Genomic DNA, 17,397 nt, shown 5'->3' with positions numbered 1-17,397 from the left:
TTACCCAAACCTTCAACATCTCCCATCCCTCCTTTTCTTGCTAGGAACTCCTAATATTTTACCTATAATTTTTGCTAACTTCAATTTCTTAACTTAACTTTTATCCACCCCTTTTTCAATTTTTCCTTTGCCTTTTATTTTGTCATCTCTCATCTCATTGTTGCGCGTTGTTGCTCTTATAATAATGCATGCTAATTATAGACTTGCTTAAACATTATATGACAGACTAATGATAGTTTGTACCACGAGACCTTAAATTAGCTTCATTACTGTAAATTTTTGTCTTTTCTTAACATGTTTTCAATTTAAAATTAATAATTACTTAATTAATAAAAGTCACATATAAGAGCACACAATACAACTTTAAACTTAACAACTCTTGTTGGTTAAGAGGGATGGGCTGGGCTTAGGTCACACATACATTCAACCAGCAAATAATTCTGTTTTCTTTATCCTTATGGAATTAAAAGGGTGTGGTTGTAATTTTCAGACCATAAACATTCTACGGAGTAATTAGTGTTAGTTTGCATAAATTGACCGTTGACATTGATTGTGGTTTTATTGTCTAAATTAAAATTATTGACTTTTAATTTCAGTGCACATAAAAGTGTTAGAGAAATGTGACAGAATTTCTACTTTTTCGACCAAATTATTGTCAACTTTAACTAAAATTTTCTTATGACTTATATTGTTTATTTGAACCAATACAATTAGAATTAAATTAACACTATTAAAACTTAGTATTTTCATCGTAAAGTAGCATAACATTTATACAACTCTTTTAATAATTATTTTTACTCAAATTTTAATATTTATAATCATTGTTAGCTTGAAGGTTTAGACTTTAAAACTTGCATGACATTTGAAGCTAACCTACTTTCTCCAGTAATCAAATAAGGAAAAACCATAGATGTGTAATCTTAGATCTTGTAATTTGTTCCTTACTATTCCTACTTGAAGATTATGGGCAGAATACTGTTATTACAATCTTACATACAAGTTACAAACTATTTCTATTGAAGGAATGAATAATACACTAAGACATATCAACGGATTCTTTAGATTTCCCTACTGTAAAATTTTCCATAATGAGGGGCAAAGAAGCCTAGTAATCAACTACGAAATGGAAAATAAATAATTTTTTTTTGGCGTTTGGAGAGTCACGAGTACAGGTGATGAGAATCGATTCCAAGATCTCTTGGAATCGGGAGGTCAGGAAAGGTCTAACCACTTGAGTTATACCTAACTTTCAATAGAAAAATTAAATAAATAAGTACACCGTTTTACACACTTAATTTACCAAATTTGAGTGTTCAGCTAAAAAAAACCATCCAATGATATTTAAAGTATCATTCTTTTGTGAGAGCTAATTTTGGGGTTGTTCACTTCAGCTTAATTTCATTTCAGTTTAGTTCAGCTCCTAATTTTCTTCTCTCATTAAATCATTTCAGCTCAACTCACTTCAGTAAATATGAACATGTCCTAAATTATCGAAATAATATGAGAAAAGGAAATATTCTAATTACGCCAAGTATGTATTGTCAGATGAAAAATAATAGCAAGTAAAATATATAAGAGAAAAAGTTAAATTTGGTATCGAATGGGTTCGTTTCTATGATGAGGGAGAACTTATTGGACTATTAGATAGAAATAGGAATGCATGACATATGTGAAAGGCTTGTTGGTAAACAAGCAAATAGCAATTAGAGAGAGAGAGAGAGAAAGGGCTAATTGTAATGGGAGTCTAACTAACCATTATTATTAAGAATTAAAGAGAAGGGAAAGGTAAAAGTCGGGTATCAATCCATCAAATTAAACTTACTCTTCCGTCTCATTCTCTTCTTTTAACGAACCCATCAACTCTTTCTCTTCTACACAATTCAAGCAACCTCATCTCTTTATAAATACATTTCTTAACTTGTTTTTGTTTTTTACAACCAACCTTTATTGTTATTATCTTACATTGTAATAATATTATTATTCATTGTCTTTAAGTGCACAAATAATTTAAGACATAATCAATAATGTCTCTAATATCACATTTTCTTATACTTGTTGGTGGTCTTACCATTCTTATTTCTTCGTTTCTTCCGGTATGTCTATCTAGCTATCCCTTCCCGGAACACGATTTGAGGAATTACATTACAAAGTATTCTACTAAAAACAACAATATCAGTGATGATGATAATAAGGGGACTTACAATAATTACAACTATGAGCTTGATTCACAAAGTCTAGACAATTATGATAAGGTGATTCTTGATCGTAATAGGCATCATTCTCATCGAGCTCGGTCTAGAAGAGCCCCTTCCCCTTCATCTTCGCCTTCAAGAATTATTAATGTAGAACATTTTATCAAGTCAGGAAGAAGGAGAGATCATACCAAGGTATTTTAATCTATAGTTCATATAAATTATAAGGTAGTAATTATTTTTTTTTAATGTGTTTTTGCTCATATTTATTTTACATGAAAAAGGGTTTTAAGAGAGCTTGGAAGAAGGCATGTTCAACCAAGGGTGCAATATTGCTAGTGCCAAGAAACAAGAAGTATAGGGTCAGACCAATTAAGTTCTCTGGATCGTGTCGTTCTCCTCTCACCATAAAGGTACAATACAATACAATCCAAACGAGTAAACGACTAATATATATATGCACGTACTTTCTTTCTCAAGCACAATACATATGATATGATATGATATACTCGTGCTTTATGTGTAGATCAAAGGAAGAATCGAGGCGTCTACCAATCTAGCAGACTACAGAGACCGACTACATTGGCTACAATTCGAAAACATAACCAACTTCAAGGTTAAAGGTCGAGGTACCATTGATGGCAGGGGACATATTTGGTGGCAGAATTCTTGTAAGATCAATACAACCAAGGTAATTATCTAATTAAACTCGCATTTCCTTAATTTTTTCTACTTTAACGATTTAATAATCTTTATACATTTATCTTTGCAGCCCTGTCAACATGCACCTACGGTATGACTTCATCTTAATTAACCAGCCCTGTAATCATTTCCTTGATGAATTCATTATCGTACTATATATTTAAAATGAGCTGATATTACCGAATATAATTGCATTGTTTTGGGTTAAATTTGTTGTGAAGGCGGTAACCTTCGAGGGATGCAAGAACTTCATAGTGGATGGATTAAAGATAACGAATGCACAACAAATGCATATGACATTTCAGAAATGCACTGCTGTAAGAGCTTCAAATATAATCATAAAATCGCCGGGAAATAGCCCTAACACGGATGGAATTCATGTCACCGAGACCAGAAACATTCAGATAACAAGATCTCGTATAGGAACAGGTAAAAACATACATACAAGTAATCTCTTTTAATCAACAAATACTTACCTCCTATATTATTGATAATAGTATTTGAAGGGTTACATCATGTTATCTAGCTATCAAGTTAATGCAAAGCCATAATATGTCTCCTTATGAAATAATTTAGCTCATCAAGAATGTAGTTGTATCTTTCATTGACTCTGCATGCTTAACAAATTAAATACAATTAGTCAAATACATACACTTTAACAATATTAGATGGGTTGGTTTAGATATTTGAAGTTAAATTATTAACCAATCATCACTATTATATAAAAATTTTCATCAAGTATTAAAGAACTTGAGGTAAACTGCGGAAGGATAAATCTTTAGTTAAATAATATAGAGCAATTTTTTATTATAATTTGGTAAATTTTGCAAGGATTAATCTTTACATATAGTTAAATAATAATAAAGCATACTAACGTGCGTTTTGACAATCAACAGGTTTACAAAACACAATTATAAATCACTAGGAGTAATTATCCCTAATAATAGTAAGGAATGAATTATCACATAGTGTTTATCCCTCAAGTCTTACAATTGTAAGTCCACCTCATAAGAATTTGTGATTAAAAAGAATTAATTCTTCTTAGAAATTTCTTCCTTTTTTTTTTTTTTTTTTTTTTTTGTTGTTGAAATTCTTAGAAAATTTTAACCCTTAGCTTACTATTTTTGTTCCAATTTAGGTGATGACTGCGTATCAATAGTAAGTGGATCAAAGAATGTTCAAGTGTCCGACATAATTTGTGGACCAGGCCATGGAATCAGGTATGGTTTAAACCCAACTCTTACCAACCTCATTTTAGCCAATTGAGTCAATTCTTTATCTAATTTTAGCCAATATCATATCTAAATTTCACTTTATTTGATTTGAGATATCATTGACCAATTTATTTTCTGCACTACTTGTTTTGTAGCTAATCACATATTATTAGTGCTCCAACACTTTTCAATTTAATTTAATACTGTTTTTTTTCTTGATAAAAATAATAAAATTGATTTTCAGTATTGGAAGCCTAGGCAAAGGAAATTCCAAGGCACATGTTTCAAATGTATTGGTAAACAAGGCAAGACTTTTTGGAACCCTTAATGGAGTCAGAATTAAGACTTGGCAGGTAAGAAATTATTTTACTTATCTTTATTTTTATTTTTTTTTTTAAAAAAAAAAAAGATTGGCAGGTAAAAGTTGGATATTTTTCCATTTGTTAGGTTCTTCACAATTTTCTAATGCAATTTTCATGTTTACTTGACTTTTAAAAAATGACTAATTTCGTGCTTTAATTCTTTGGTTGCAGGGAGGACAAGGATATGCAAAAAATGTTGTATTTCAAAATATTGCAATGAAAAATGTTAGCAATCCAATTATCATTGACCAGAATTATTGCGATCAAAAAACACCTTGTCAGGAAATGGTACTATAACACTCTTTCATATACATTTAAATTTTAAATTGTGATAATAAAAAAAATTAACTGTCTTACAACCCTAATTTTGTACTCGCACGATTATTCTTTAATTTTGGAATAGAACTCACTTAGATCTAGACATTTTTTATTCCGAAGTAACACGTTTTAATTATAAGTGATGTGACCATCCTAGCCATATACACATGCTTATAAGTGATATAGATCCTCCTCAAACTCCATAGTAACTTATTTGCATATTTTTGTTGTTAAAATTGCAGAAATCAGCAGTACAGGTACAAAATGTGGTGTACAAAAACATAAAGGGAACAAGTTTTACAGAAGACGCGATAAAATTAGATTGCAGCAAAAGCCATAAATGCCAAGGAATAGTGTTGCAGAATATAAACCTTGTTATGAAAAAAGGAAGAAAAGCAGCTATGGCTGAATGTAAAAATGTTGAATTGTTTCACAGAGGGAAGGTTTCACCCAAATGTCTTCAACATACTTAAATTGTTCTTACTCTAGTTGTTACTTTGGGTTCATTATATATAATCCTGTACATATATTTTAAAGTTATTTGTTCATAATTGATTACTAATGCCCAAATTTTCATAGTAATTGATCTTTAATTTGTTACTAGTAAGTAAAATAAAATTGAAAGCATTGAAAAATATATTCATATAAAAAAGTACTCTCTCCGTCCCTTAATTATGGGATAGAGTACCAAATTTACATGCACTTTCAGGTATAGACTCGTGTTCAATTCCCTTGCTGAAGAGATAGAGTTACTGGATTTTGGAGGGCCAAGGCCCAAACTTGAGTTGGGCAAGTTTGGGCCTGGTAAAGGCCTTATCAATTTAAACAAAAAATGTTCGACCAATAATAACCGATAAAAGAGGGCTACGTTTAGTGATTAGTATACACTGCAACATGAGTTCATTTAACTAATCTAAAATCACTGAAGCTCAAACTAATACTTGTAGGTAACAAGTTAACATGTAGAAGGCTTTGGAGCTGGTAATCTATGTCCTAATACTACAACACAACCCGAGCGGAACACAAACTTAAAGATAGATCCGAAACAATATGAATGAACACGATCCCGTAGATAAAATTTCCTTGCATTAGTTTTTGATGAGTTTTACAAACTCAAAACAGACCAGAAATTCTAACAGGAATACCCTGGTACATGAATAATTTTCCAACAACATTGGGAAACCAAAATAGGCATTCAGATTCTTAGATATACCAGCTAAAATTCACTTCTTGGCTAGGAAACTACCTAAGTGCTACTAGAAAGCACAAGCTAACCCTCACATGCAGTTTTTTTCTCTCTCTGCTTGGTAGTCAAACTAACACAGCACATTTTTTGTACTCAACTTAGCGGGGAGGGGAAGAAGGGGGTGGGGGTGGGTTTCACGGGAAGCATAGTAATCAAATTTCATTCGACGAACCTTTGTCATATACTACGAGAGGCTCAATATCTAGAGGGCATTCCAAGGCTTTGTGAGAGATCTACACCGTCTTAGAGTTTTTTTCAACATCTCATACAGAAAGAAACAACGAGACAACTCATACAACCAAAGATAAAAATGTAAAGGTCAATACATCCAAAACTGACCATGACCTTACAAGGAAAAGGTTATGTTGAGAAGCTGGAATTGGAGCTTAGCAGCTATGCTTGGAAAAGGGTAAATCTAGGCAAGGCATTTCTTTTTCGTCCATTGCCTGATACATAACTTGAACGGAAAATGGTTTAATTACTCTTCTCCGATAATGATAATCGTGATAACTTTATGTGTAAATTAAAAACAGCCTCTCTTTGTCTGCCCTATCCTATCGTAACAATAAAACTGCATATATCCCTCATAATGCTTGGTGTGGTCGGCATTGGTGTAGCTGTACTAGCAATATAAGATACCAGGAAAAAATCAGCGGCCTAAAAACTTCAGCTAACACAAGTGAAACAGGAGACAAGACTTTGAGTGCTTTTAGCCCTGCTGTCTACAATTGAAAGCTTCAAAATTTAAACAACACTTAGGGCCCCTTACCAAAGTGTGACTTACTGTATACATTCCTCATCATAAGCATAACATCCATGTTTGAAAAAGGGTGAAACCCATCATATAACAAAAGCCAAAAACACCCTGGTAATTTCCAACAGCGAGAAAATTAACCAAGCATACTCGATCCAAAGTCACCTAAAATGCAACCACCCATCACAACTCACAAGAATTAATCATCATGTCAAATGCTCATTTGTCTTGAGCCCTGTAGATGCACTCTGTAACATAAGCAAGCTTTTACGCAACTATATTCTAAGAGACTTGCTGCATCAAAACAAACCAAACACAATCGAAAAAATTGAACAACAGGCAAACATGTTACTGTTAACAATTGACATATCTCCTAATGAAAATAGAAAAGGAGGCCACAGGAGTTTCCTTTTTACTTACTAGAGCGGTAAGGCCTCTAGCTAGGACCACAATAAATCCACAAGATACTTTGGCTCCATGAGTTCTAAGATATTACATTCATCACCTATTTAACAACCACTAGTCAAGGATACTATTCGTAAACCACACGTTCAACAGTCTTCTTTTGAAGTTCAAAGTACAATGAGAATCATATATCAGCAAAGACTAACATACTACGCCCAATCGCCCATTTTCAATGGCTGTCCTAAATTTACTCCTACATGGAATCTTATCATGTAAAGAAAACATCTAGAACTTTATGAACAACTGCTTCACGGCTTTTATCTCTCATCAAATATAAATTCCCCATCAGACCTCATCGTACTCTTCCTTTTGAAGATTCAATTAACAACATGAATGCATGATAAAAGTTGCAATGTTTGTCATCCACCCGTCCACCTCTTTTAGCAGAAAAGGTGATGCTTGTAAAATGTCAGATTCTGAAAATGACAGAATTGTAGAATAATCATGCATGGTATTTTCAGCATTGTGAGGGCCCAACACAAATTACACAATGCAGTTTGCTTAGTTTAGACAGAAACTAGTTGACATGTAAGCATGATTAAAAAAAAAAGAGATAATTCTATGCTCATCTCCACCCAAATTTCTATTTGCTAGGGTACTACTCAATTTCATGATCGGAAGGCAAGTAAATTTTACAGTTGCATTGAAGATACTCTTCTCTTAAATAACATTAAATGGGATAACAGTTAATATAACAGGTAATGCAAAAATAAAAAATTTGCATTAGTCTTAATCTAGTTACCCACCCCCCCCAACCCCCCCCCCCCCCCCCCACCCAATCCCAAAAAAAAAAAAAAACAAAAAAAATGCATGGTTCAAAGCTCAAACCATTAGGTGGTTATAAATTTATAATTATGTAGGTAAAGACATAATTGACCAGATAGAAGGGAACCAATTGAAATGGATTCTCCCAAGAATTCAACAAAATGATGAATACTATATAGTGTATGTAGTTTCCCTGGGAGAGAGGGAAGGCCAGCTTGTGCGTAACTTTATAGTTTTGTTGTTTTCCATGCATGGTCCACCTAAAGACCTTACAAAAGGATTCTTCCAAAAGTCAACATCCAACTCAAAGTTTGGTGATGGCTCACTCTTTTGCATGGTTACCAACTCTATAAGTATCAAACTACTAGCAGATAACAACTTGAATTTAATTTCTTTTTTTTTAACCTCACAGGACAAGAGACCACAGAATATGGAATAATTGCAAGAGGAACTTATAAGAAAAACTGAGTGGCCTACTGTTAGACATTTTTCCTCAAACGACTACTCCAAGCAGACAAGAGGTGCTTTATAGAGGGAGGGGGAGGGGCAGAGATTAAAAATAACGAATGTTTCCTTTCATTTCTAGTCTTTCACAGTAATATAGTAATCTCATTGTTTCAGAGCATTGAATCCTACTTCTCCAACCCTGACAATTTGGACAATGGAAGTGATTCCATCAAAAAGCATCAATGACAGGAGATTTAGGAGGATTTGTGTTTTCTGTGGTAGCAGAGCTGGATACAGACCCCTATTTGATGAAGCAGCTCTTGAACTTGGTAAAGTACTGGTAAATCCTCGTATTTAAGTGTTTTAACTAGGTTTCTTTTCATTTCATTTTTGACAACATTGAATGTTCAATGATATGTTTCTGCAGGTGGAAAGAAAAATTGATTTGGTTTATGGAGGAGGAAGTATAGGCCTTATGGGAACCATATCTAAGACGGTATTTCAAGGTGGATGTCATGTTCTCGGGTATGCCTTAATAACCATTTCATAGTAAAACATGGGGTTAAATAAAGGATAGAGAGTGAGAACACTGACAGTTTACCTTTATACATTCATCTTTGATATATTAAATGTTTTAATTAGTGAGTGTACTCATGTTTATCTTTTACAGTGTAATCCCTAGACCGCTCCTACCAATTGAGGTATCACATCTTCATGTTCATAATAGCTAATGTACTCTTCAGAAGTTCTTTACTGATAACAACAATTCAATCTAGATAGTAGGAGAAACACACGGAGAAGTAAAGATAGTTGCAGACATGCATCAAAGGAAGTCAGAAATGGAAAAGCATGCTGATGCTTTTATTGCTCTTCCTGGTAGGGAATTGGTCCAGCATACAGATACACATCCTTTCACAGTTTATAGTCTTATCATTCGTTGTATAGGAAAGGATAAGAAAATTCAAGATTTTAATTTTCAGGTGGTTATGGAACCATGGAAGAACTTTTAGAGATGATAACTTGGTCCCAGTTAGGAATTCATGGAAAACCTGTAAGAATTCCTCTTAATGCTTTTAGATAATCTCCACCTTTTTGCTTAATATCCCCCTTGACTATTGTTCTGACCACAAACTTTTCCCACCAACAAAAAAGGTTGGCTTGTTAAATGTAGGTGGATTCTTCAACAGCTTGCTTACATTATTTGATAAAGGGGTCGAGGAGGGTTTCATAGCAAAGACAGAAAGAGACATAGTGATTTTAGCAGAATCAGCAGAAGAGCTGCTGAAGAAGATGGAGGTATGTTTTCTTTTGTCCAAAAGCAGATTCTAAAAAGACCAAACTATTTGAACTAACACAGCACTTGAAAAGCACAAAGAATGATTTGTCTTTTTACCGGTGCAAGTTGCAGGAATATACACCAATACATGATACAATTGCATCCAAACAAAGCTGGGAAACTGAGAAATAATTGTACAATAAAAGAATCCACTTCTAATTTATCTTTTATATACTCATATGTTCACTATAGAAGCAGGCAACAAAGATGTAAAAGTTCTGTCAAAAAGTAGAAGAATTGTGACATAGCTGCCTAGCTGGTATTGTCCACTTGCTTAATTACTAGATCTTTTTGGGCCTCTCAATAACATCAAATGTAAAGGGAGACCTTCCTTTGCCTCTATATATACATCTTTATTGTGTACACATGTCAGTGCAAAGAGATGGCAACAACGCAGAAGCGCTGGAAGGGGTCAGGAGGGCTGTTATTTTTCTCTTTAAATACAAGAGTAATGGGGTAAGGTGAAAGTGATCTTATCCCATACTCTAGTGGCTTTAATCTTTCTTAGTATGTACCCTAATAGTGTTAAGCTAGTCAATATTCAGATCAAGTACTCCATGCATAATTGTCATGCACAAAATTGTCAGTGCTACAATCATTTCAGCACACTTATGTAATAGCAAATGATTCGACAGAGTAAAATGTGTGGGCGGACACTTATAAAAAAACAAAAATCACTCTAAATTTTTTTAATTTTGGTATTTGTATCCATCAGCATCTCTGTAGATGACAGCAAAAGTCTCCATGTATCCAAGGCTGTAAAGTAATCAACACATAGAACGCCCTCAAATGCACTATAATCATCTTAAAATTAGTCATTAGACATCTAGCATGCTTGAAAAAAGTCATGGACTCCATGTGTCCCCCATACAGGCTTAGTTATTGGCTAATACACAGAAACTCTTATTTGAGTCTTTTTCATTATTGCTTCCAAGCAAGCAAGATATATAGCAAGTTCAGATCTTTCACAAAATTTGTGTTAGTTGTCCATTATGGCATTAAAAGAATAAGACATTTATAGACCTAGATGCAAACTGTACAGGTATCCACAGCAAAAACCTCAGTGCTTACCCCAAACAAACTTTTCATTTCTTGCAAGTACAGAAGCTTATTCCCAAAATACATAGATGAGACTACTCACCTTAACAGAGACAGCACTTGATACAGCCCATTTAAATACCATTGAATGAAAGCAAAGACAATGATCCAATGGTGCTAAAGGGAAAAAATACACAAAAAATTGATCACATAATCATCTATATGTATCAGAAGCAAAGTAGACTTACCATGAATGCAATAGCAAGCCTGACACTCCCATCTGGCCAACCACTGTTTAAGTGCCACGAAAATCAAAAGATTGCATGAAGATCAAGACTCAAGAATGAATTTAATTGTCAATACTACCAAAGTACCAACCTGTATGCTGGAAGAAGTAGGATTCATCAAACTTATGAATGTGATCTGTTGCAAAAATTCCATAAAGACCATTAAGATGCATAAGCACCTACATAAACAGAACCATCAACTTAAAAATTAGTAGTCCAATGCATAAGAAGATGTTACCTGCAAATACTCCCAATCATCTCGCTTTCTCCTCTCAGAAAATCAGAATTAAGCCAGTCACAATCATAAAAGTATTAATCCAGCTTTATACTCATCTCAGGAAATATCAACCTTAAAAACAGAATTTTCCGGAATAGTATGAAGTGTTGCCCAGAGACCAATGCCAAACTTTAATATGATATGATAGGGTTCGATAGAGCCAATCCCATAGGCTACCAGTGGTCAGTTGCAAGGTCATATTTGCAAGGCATCCTCTGCGATGGATAAGGAAAATGCAAGGTCTTCAAAATTGGAGCAATATCAATCAGAGAAAGATGCACCTTACATGATCTGTTTACCTTCACAGCTGAACATTAGGAAAATAATTAAAGGTTCCTAATAAATTATTCTCAGATTTCTCACTGTAACTTCTGAGTAAAGGTGAGATACTCAATTTACAACACATGAACCAACCACACCAAGGCAGATAAAATGCTTGCTACAACAGAAGATGAAGGCATTTGATTAAATAAAATTTTAAGTTGAATATCTATTTACAGATCAAAACATGTATTTCATAACACATTAGTATCATATAAGACTTTCACCCATATCTTGAATTCCACATTCCTGCAGTCCTTCTCTATTAGAAAGTATGCAACCAAAGTTATAATTATCTAAACAGAACTGGTTATTAGGAGTTTCTGATATGGCGGAGTCTGCATCCTCAATCATAACTAAATCATGCTGCCCATTGAAAGAAGTAGCATTATCTTCATCAACACAAGGAACTTCCCTGCATACATCAGGAACATCCACCAATAGGGCATCAAGAGACGACGTAGCAGACAATTTCTCTTGTGATAAGAATTTCACGTCCAGTATAGGAGTTCCAAAATCAACAACGGCAGGGCTTTGTAACTTCAGAATGTTCGGCAGCATACCAGGGCACTCTCTTGCCATCTCTTCACCAGAACAGGAGTCAATAATGGCTGCCGGCACTCCTGATGTAGCAGTAGAGGTATCGATAGCAGGGGAGTCAGTGGAACCAAAAATAAATGTATGATCTGAGTCATCATCACCTTCTCCAAATCTGTCTAATCTCGAATCATCAATATCTATTTTGACTTGGTCAAGATTCTCAAGAATAACTTCATTCAAAACAGAAATGTCAAGGGACTTCTCACTCTTTCCTTCCTCAATTACACAGTTTTGTAATTCAACAGATTCTGTAGTTTCTTCAAAACCTTTGCCAGCATTAAAAAACTCTTGCTCTGTTAGTACAATATCGTCCTTGCTAGAAATATTATTTCCATCAACATCAACTGAAGAGACAACATGCTCATCAGATAGGATTGAGTCTGAGGACTCTGACGGACAAGGACTCCCATTCTCTTCTTTACTGGAGATATAAGCAGTTTCTTCAACTATATCAGTGTCTTTGGAAGCCGAAGATAGGAAACCAGCAAGTGCAGAAGCTAGAGCATCATTGATAGACAATGGTTTCTTCAGATTGCCTTTTGGGGAGTCCTTAACTGCTTCACAGGCGTCACTTTCTCCTTCATCATCAACACACGAAAAGTCTGGTGCTGTGACAACAAGACTAGGAATTAGCGGGGCAGCATTGGAAGCGGATGAAGACACATTATTGGGTAGAACAGAGGGAGATGAATATGCATCCGAGGTTGGGACTGACATGTCTGGAGGGCGACTTTCATCTTTCTTGATTGATTCAGAATTTGTAGTACCAGGAGAATCATTTCCTTCATTGAAGATGGAGTTGGATTCAGAATCAATGCCAGAGAAATCCGGAGCAGAAATTCTATTGCAAGCTTTCACAGAACCTTTAGTCTTGGCAAATAACTCCAATTGCTGTTCTACCCTTTCAAGTCTTCCTTCCATGTTGCTAATTGGCTTCACCATTTTTTCCTCAAACCTCAAAAAGAAGTCTTCAATCTTTGCAACACGAGAAACAAGTTCGTCCAAAGTTTTCTCTATGCGACTACAAGATAATTCATTCCTTTCACTGGTTGAATGAGGATTCATTTGAGAATCAGGCCTTTGCATACGAAACTCTGGTTGGGACATGTGTACAGGTGCACCATTTAATATGGTGCCCTGGATACTTTTGGACTGAGGAGTGTTAGAAGATACAAACGTACTAGTTGACTTGACTCCAGTATCTTGGTGCTTCCTTTCTCCAACAGCAGAATCACTTTGTTCTTGCATTTGATTCCTTCGAAAATTAGATAGGCTCAAAAGTGTCGGGATGAGCAAGGACATCTTAGCACTTTCAGAAGAGGATTCTGGTGCATTAGTCGAAGAATTAGTATCAATTGATACTACAGGATCAGCAAACACATAAACTTCATCTATGTAAATGCAATCTCCACTCTGGATAGACAGCAAACGGAGAGTGATGGACAGGACCGGATCAGCATCAGATATCTCTGCAGTAGCCTCAAAGTAGTCCTGAAAATTTAATTGATGGGATATTGACACAACTAAAAGTCAACAACAAGCCAGCAACAAAGAATAATCTATAGTATTACTAAGAACCTATAATTCATAGAGCTCAAATAGCCTGAAATAATGTGTCAGACGCAGCATACTCAAGGTCAACCAAAAAGGTAAAGGAACTTCCAGTAATCTGATGAATTAGGCAATTAATATAAGGAAAAAGTCCTATTAAAATTGGCTCATAGGAGTGAAATAATTGTGAGAAATAGGAATAATAGGAAAAAGTTAAATCATATTTGTATTTTAATTACGAGTTCAACTTTTGCACAATTTCTTATAATAGGAGAGGACAAGGTATTACTGATCTATCTTAGTCAGACCAAAGTGGACTTAAAAGCCTGAAAGTGTAAAAAAAAAAAAATTAAAAAATTGGCCACAGTTGACAAATACTATGTAATTTTTGTCCAAATAACAATAAGTGATCCAATATGCAGAACCAAAACTCAATAAGTACCAAACCTAAACCTAACTTCTATATCAATAAGTCAAAAAGATCTGCAGTAATACCTGATTGCCTCGTTCCATGCAGCTCTCATCTATTTTAGACAGAGGTATGCCTTCATCAAGCATAGAGGAATTTCGCACTTTCACATCCACCCAGTCATCTTCGTTGGTGCTGCCTCCACTATCAGATCTTAAATGCCCATCACAAGAACTACTATTGGGGCTACAAGAACTTGTAGGCAATGATCCTACACCATCAGTCCCTTGCAGTAGCTCTTCACTTTTAGCAGCAACCCCACAACGAACTGTACATAGGTACTCATTTTCACCCTTCTCATCAGCAGAATAGTATATTTCATAGACTCTAGCAGTACTACGGACATAGACCTGCTTGATTTCATGTTGCTGGGTAAAAGAAACTGAAAAGCGAAACAAAAGCATAACCCTAATGCAAAAGAGTAAAAGCGAAAGGAGATGACAAATAAAACAAAAGAAAAAGATCAATTGGTAAGATCTTTCCACTGTTATAAATTAAGAATATGAGAAATCTCATTAAAAAAAAATGAATAAATAAAACTAAAAATTGAGCATTCTTTAGAAACACCAACAAAGTCACAGGAGATTAGTAATGTTTCATGCTCAAATGTGATTTCTTCTCTCATTGTATCTCCCTCCTGTCTCTAACATCATTCAAATTATGACTCATTATATTCTTGTCGAAGTTAACAACTCATACATTATTCTGTAAAATCTACAAAAACCTGTCTCACAGGCACACTATGTAAAACATCACCAGTTTAAATCACGGCAATGAAGGACTATATCATCTCATGCAAGCACATAGAATTAAAGACCTGCAGTATACTTTTTACAAGGATCAAGAGGGCTATTGTAATGAAAATATCGGAAAAACCAATAGCTTAGGGAGTCAAATCCCTCATACACGGTAGGTTGCGGGGTGGATAACTCAGCTCGAGTCTAGGTCATTTCTAGAAATTTAAGACCTTGTACCTCCTTTTTCCCAATTAAATCCATGATCTATATCTACCCATCTACAAGTACTCACCAGCAAATTAAATCCTACATTTACAGAGATTACATAAGTTCATACTTCATCCTACCCAAAACAAACAATAATATTCCAGCACAAAAGGCGATGTTAACGATTCTTTGAAGTTGACTACCCAATTAATCTATTCCTACCCTTCTACGAGTACGCTCTAGCAAATTAAATCCTACATTTGAAGAGATTACACAAGTTCATACTTCATTCTACCCATAAAAACTAAAAAATCCAGCAATAAAGGCCCTGTTAATGGTTCTTTGAAATTGACTAAGCTCAAAATTCGCAAATATAATTCAAAATTTATGATTCTAAAATTGATCGCCATCTCAACGCTGAATGTTGTAATCAATACAACAATCCGAAAAATACAACCAGGCATTACAAACAACTTGATTACTACTATCAAAAGAAGCTATATTATACAGTAATTACAGAAATACTAACCAATTCGGCAAAAAAAAAATATAATGAGCAATTAAATCAGAAAATGATGAAAATAGTATATCAATTCGGAAAAAAACTTACTTGTGATCTCGCAGCGGCTGGAATCCGGTGAAGGACGGCGCAGGATAAGAGGGGGTTTAAGCGCAGGATCAGAATCAACGGCAGAAAGGGAGGACTCGGAAGTAATAGCATCTTCGAGAGAACCATGAATGATCGACCATGATGAAGTGAAATTAGTAGCAGAAATATCTAGGGTTTCGGTTTCCATTGATTCTGGAATCGAAGTTGTTCCTAATCTTCAAGCTTTGAGCAGTATAACACTCGCAGAGGAAGAAGGTTAGAGGAGTAAGATGTCTGCAATTTTGGAGAAGGGATGATGAATGATGATCACCCCAAAATCTGTGTTTCTAATTCAGTACTCCGTATATTTTAAATAAATTGTCTAGGTTTTATAATTAGGAAAATGATGATATGGATGTACTCCCAAATCTTGTACGGTGTTGTTTGGTTCAATTGGAATTTAATTCCTTATAAAATGCTCGAGATTTCATTAAACGTGTTTGGTTGTTATTAAGGAAAATTGAAATTCTTATGAATTTTGGTGTATCAAAGAGGGTTAGGAAATTTACTTCGTCTGTGGAAAGTTAAAACTTTCATAAATTCTCATTTCTGTCATTTTTGTTTTGTGTATTAACTAAAACAACTACTCACCTTATCAATTCCCATGAATTTTTAATTCCTTCATTTTTTTTTTAATGTCAACCAAACAAGGCCGTAATTTCAAATTAATTGATATATACGTCTCTTTTATTTTGAGTATGTATGTAGAATACGAGTATATAGTAAATTGTATATTGAATTTTTTTTTTATTCGCTAGAAATTTGTTAGAGTTCATTTTGCATTCGAGCATAGTATTTGACTTGCTCTCAATTCTCATTCTTATTCGAAAAAAGAAAAAAAGGAAAAAAAAAAAAAAAAAAAAAAACCAATTTTGATTTTACTTCAACATTGTATAAAGTTGTTTTAATTTAAGTAGGCAAAAATATACTCTACAAAATTCATTAATTACTTAAATGAGGTGAATTAGAGTTTAAATTAAAATACTATCTCCTAGATATATCTAGAAATTGTTCTATACACCCGGATGTACCGTACACCCATGACTGTTTGCTCTCATACTCGTTGACTAATACTCGTTGAACACAAATTGACTAATACTCAGTTGAACCTCAACTCGAGTTCACTTGACTCAACTCAAGTCATAGGAGAAGTGTGCTTGTGTTCCATTGTTATTATGATTGAAAAATAAGAAAATTTGGCATTTATATCCAACGAGAAAAACAAAACAAGATTGTTCCTTAGCAAATCAATGAACTAATTGAAACAAACTGTTAAGAGCCAACAAGTAATAGCCGAAATGAACTGTCCAACAAACTTGTGATTAACATTTCACATTTGGCATCTCAGTACTTATGATTGCTAAACGTAAACTTTGCTTAAGAAAAGTCAAGATTTAGATAATTAACTTACCTAAACTTATTGATTAAACATCTAGGAGTTAAGTGGAAAACATCATATA

General features: G+C 34.3%; 3 protein-coding genes across 6 annotated transcripts; 2 read left to right on the top strand and 1 right to left on the bottom strand.

Moving 5' to 3' along the window:
- Window positions 1–2,024: 2,024 nt before the first annotated feature.
- On the top strand, window positions 2,025–5,261 carry LOC145592914 (polygalacturonase QRT2-like). The gene is made up of 9 exons (XM_081649431.1): window positions 2,025–2,387; window positions 2,477–2,605; window positions 2,719–2,883; window positions 2,965–2,985; window positions 3,116–3,323; window positions 4,033–4,114; window positions 4,353–4,461; window positions 4,642–4,758; window positions 5,031–5,261. The coding sequence occupies exons 1-9, from the start codon at window positions 2,025–2,027 to the stop codon at window positions 5,259–5,261; spliced, it is 1,425 nt and encodes a 474-aa protein (XP_081505557.1).
- Window positions 5,262–8,432: 3,171 nt separating this feature from the next.
- On the top strand, window positions 8,433–10,685 carry LOC145592913 (cytokinin riboside 5'-monophosphate phosphoribohydrolase LOG1-like). Of its 3 annotated transcripts, none has more exons than XM_081649430.1 (8): window positions 8,433–8,539; window positions 8,640–8,794; window positions 8,893–8,990; window positions 9,136–9,166; window positions 9,242–9,341; window positions 9,446–9,516; window positions 9,618–9,761; window positions 9,868–10,685. In XM_081649430.1, exons 2-8 carry the CDS (start codon window positions 8,708–8,710, stop codon window positions 9,931–9,933), a joined length of 597 nt encoding a protein of 198 aa, XP_081505556.1. In that variant the 5' UTR covers window positions 8,433–8,539; window positions 8,640–8,707; the 3' UTR covers window positions 9,934–10,685. The 3 variants fall into 3 exon arrangements, with proteins under 3 accessions (XP_081505556.1, XP_081505555.1, XP_081505554.1); XM_081649429.1 differs by having other exon boundaries at window positions 8,640–8,805; window positions 9,874–10,685; XM_081649428.1 differs by having other exon boundaries at window positions 8,640–8,805.
- A 1,154-nt stretch (window positions 10,686–11,839) lies between these two features.
- On the bottom strand, window positions 11,840–16,320 carry LOC145591358 (uncharacterized). 2 transcript variants are annotated; one of them, XM_081647792.1, is made up of 3 exons: window positions 15,899–16,320; window positions 14,371–14,694; window positions 11,840–13,815 (listed from the first exon to the last, which is right to left on the bottom strand). In XM_081647792.1, exons 1-3 carry the CDS (start codon window positions 16,022–16,024, stop codon window positions 11,935–11,937), a joined length of 2,331 nt encoding a protein of 776 aa, XP_081503918.1. In that variant the 5' UTR covers window positions 16,025–16,320; the 3' UTR covers window positions 11,840–11,934. The 2 variants fall into 2 exon arrangements, with proteins under 2 accessions (XP_081503918.1, XP_081503917.1); XM_081647791.1 differs by having other exon boundaries at window positions 14,371–14,726; window positions 15,899–16,319.
- Window positions 16,321–17,397: the final 1,077 nt, after the last annotated feature.

This window comes from Chenopodium album, chromosome 18 (genome assembly GCF_948465745.1).
Source record: "Chenopodium album chromosome 18, dcCheAlbu1.1, whole genome shotgun sequence".
NCBI lineage: Eukaryota > Viridiplantae > Streptophyta > Magnoliopsida > Caryophyllales > Amaranthaceae > Chenopodium > Chenopodium album.
The sequence above is the reverse complement of the archived record's forward strand: the minus strand, read 5'-3'. Positions and strand labels throughout refer to the sequence as shown.

Coding starts and splice junctions, on each gene's coding strand:
- LOC145592914 (XM_081649431.1), top strand. CDS start 2,025: ATGTCTCTAATATCACATTTTCTTATACTTGTTGGTGGTCTTACCATT. Junction 2,884..2,964: donor GTAAGATCAATACAACCAAG/GTAATTATCTAA, acceptor TTATCTTTGCAG/CCCTGTCAACATGCACCTAC. Junction 3,324..4,032: donor AAGATCTCGTATAGGAACAG/GTAAAAACATAC, acceptor GTTCCAATTTAG/GTGATGACTGCGTATCAATA.
- LOC145592913 (XM_081649428.1), top strand. CDS start 8,680: ATGGAAGTGATTCCATCAAAAAGCATCAATGACAGGAGATTTAGGAGG. Junction 8,806..8,892: donor TTGAACTTGGTAAAGTACTG/GTAAATCCTCGT, acceptor ATGTTTCTGCAG/GTGGAAAGAAAAATTGATTT. Junction 9,167..9,241: donor GACCGCTCCTACCAATTGAG/GTATCACATCTT, acceptor AATTCAATCTAG/ATAGTAGGAGAAACACACGG.
- LOC145591358 (XM_081647791.1), bottom strand. CDS start 16,085: ATGGAAACCGAAACCCTAGATATTTCTGCTACTAATTTCACTTCATCA. Junction 14,727..15,898: donor CAGCCGCTGCGAGATCACAA/GTAAGTTTTTTT, acceptor TTCGCTTTTCAG/TTTCTTTTACCCAGCAACAT. Junction 13,816..14,370: donor GCATGGAACGAGGCAATCAG/GTATTACTGCAG, acceptor TTAAATTTTCAG/GACTACTTTGAGGCTACTGC.